This window comes from Octopus bimaculoides, chromosome 11, assembly GCF_001194135.2.
Source record: "Octopus bimaculoides isolate UCB-OBI-ISO-001 chromosome 11, ASM119413v2, whole genome shotgun sequence".
NCBI classification, from domain to species: Eukaryota; Metazoa; Mollusca; class Cephalopoda; order Octopoda; family Octopodidae; genus Octopus; species Octopus bimaculoides.
Window position 1 is genome coordinate 912,521 of NC_068991.1, and position 631 is coordinate 913,151.

General features: G+C 30.9%; 1 protein-coding gene across 1 annotated transcript in view; it reads right to left on the bottom strand.

The window, feature by feature from the left end:
- Window positions 1–171: 171 nt before the first annotated feature.
- LOC106882535 (ribosomal oxygenase 1) overlaps window positions 172–631 on the bottom strand; it is a 13,562-nt gene continuing 13,102 nt past the window's right edge. Inside the window, exon 20 of the mRNA XM_014933251.2 lies at window positions 172–183. Coding sequence (XP_014788737.1) covers window positions 172–183 — 12 coding nt within the window. The remainder of the gene's footprint in view (window positions 184–631) is intronic.

Here is a 631-nt window from a genome sequence, read left to right on the forward strand (position 1 = left end):
TATATATATATATATATATATATATATATATATGCACACACACACACGTCACAAACACACATGTCCATACATGCAGAGAGAGAGAGTGTGAAGGGTGGGGAGAAAGAGTATGTGTGTATATGTGTATATAAGATTATCCGTACAGATAAAAGGCTTGTCTCAAGACACATATCAAAGCAGAACCTGATGTAGATAAATATATGAAAGAGAAGACATCAACCAAGATGATGATAATGTTGTTGTTGCTGATGGGTCAAGTTCTATAAATATATAACAACATATACACATGTAGGATGGAGTAGATTCAGAAATAACTATGCATATATTTGTGTATGTATATATGTATGCGTATGTGTGTGTATCATATTTATTTAAATGAACAAAGAATGGTTCTTTATTGTAGACCAAATGCACATATATGCATGTACATCTATCTACGCACACATGGACATGTATATTTATATTGCAGGACAGAAAATATAGAAGAATAAAGAACTGCATTTGATTGTGCAACGACTAGTAAAGCTGACCCCCACACCAGTTACTACTGCTTCATCTTTATCAAACATAGAGGCATACATAAACAAATATGTACATCTATATAATATATATATATATATATATATATATA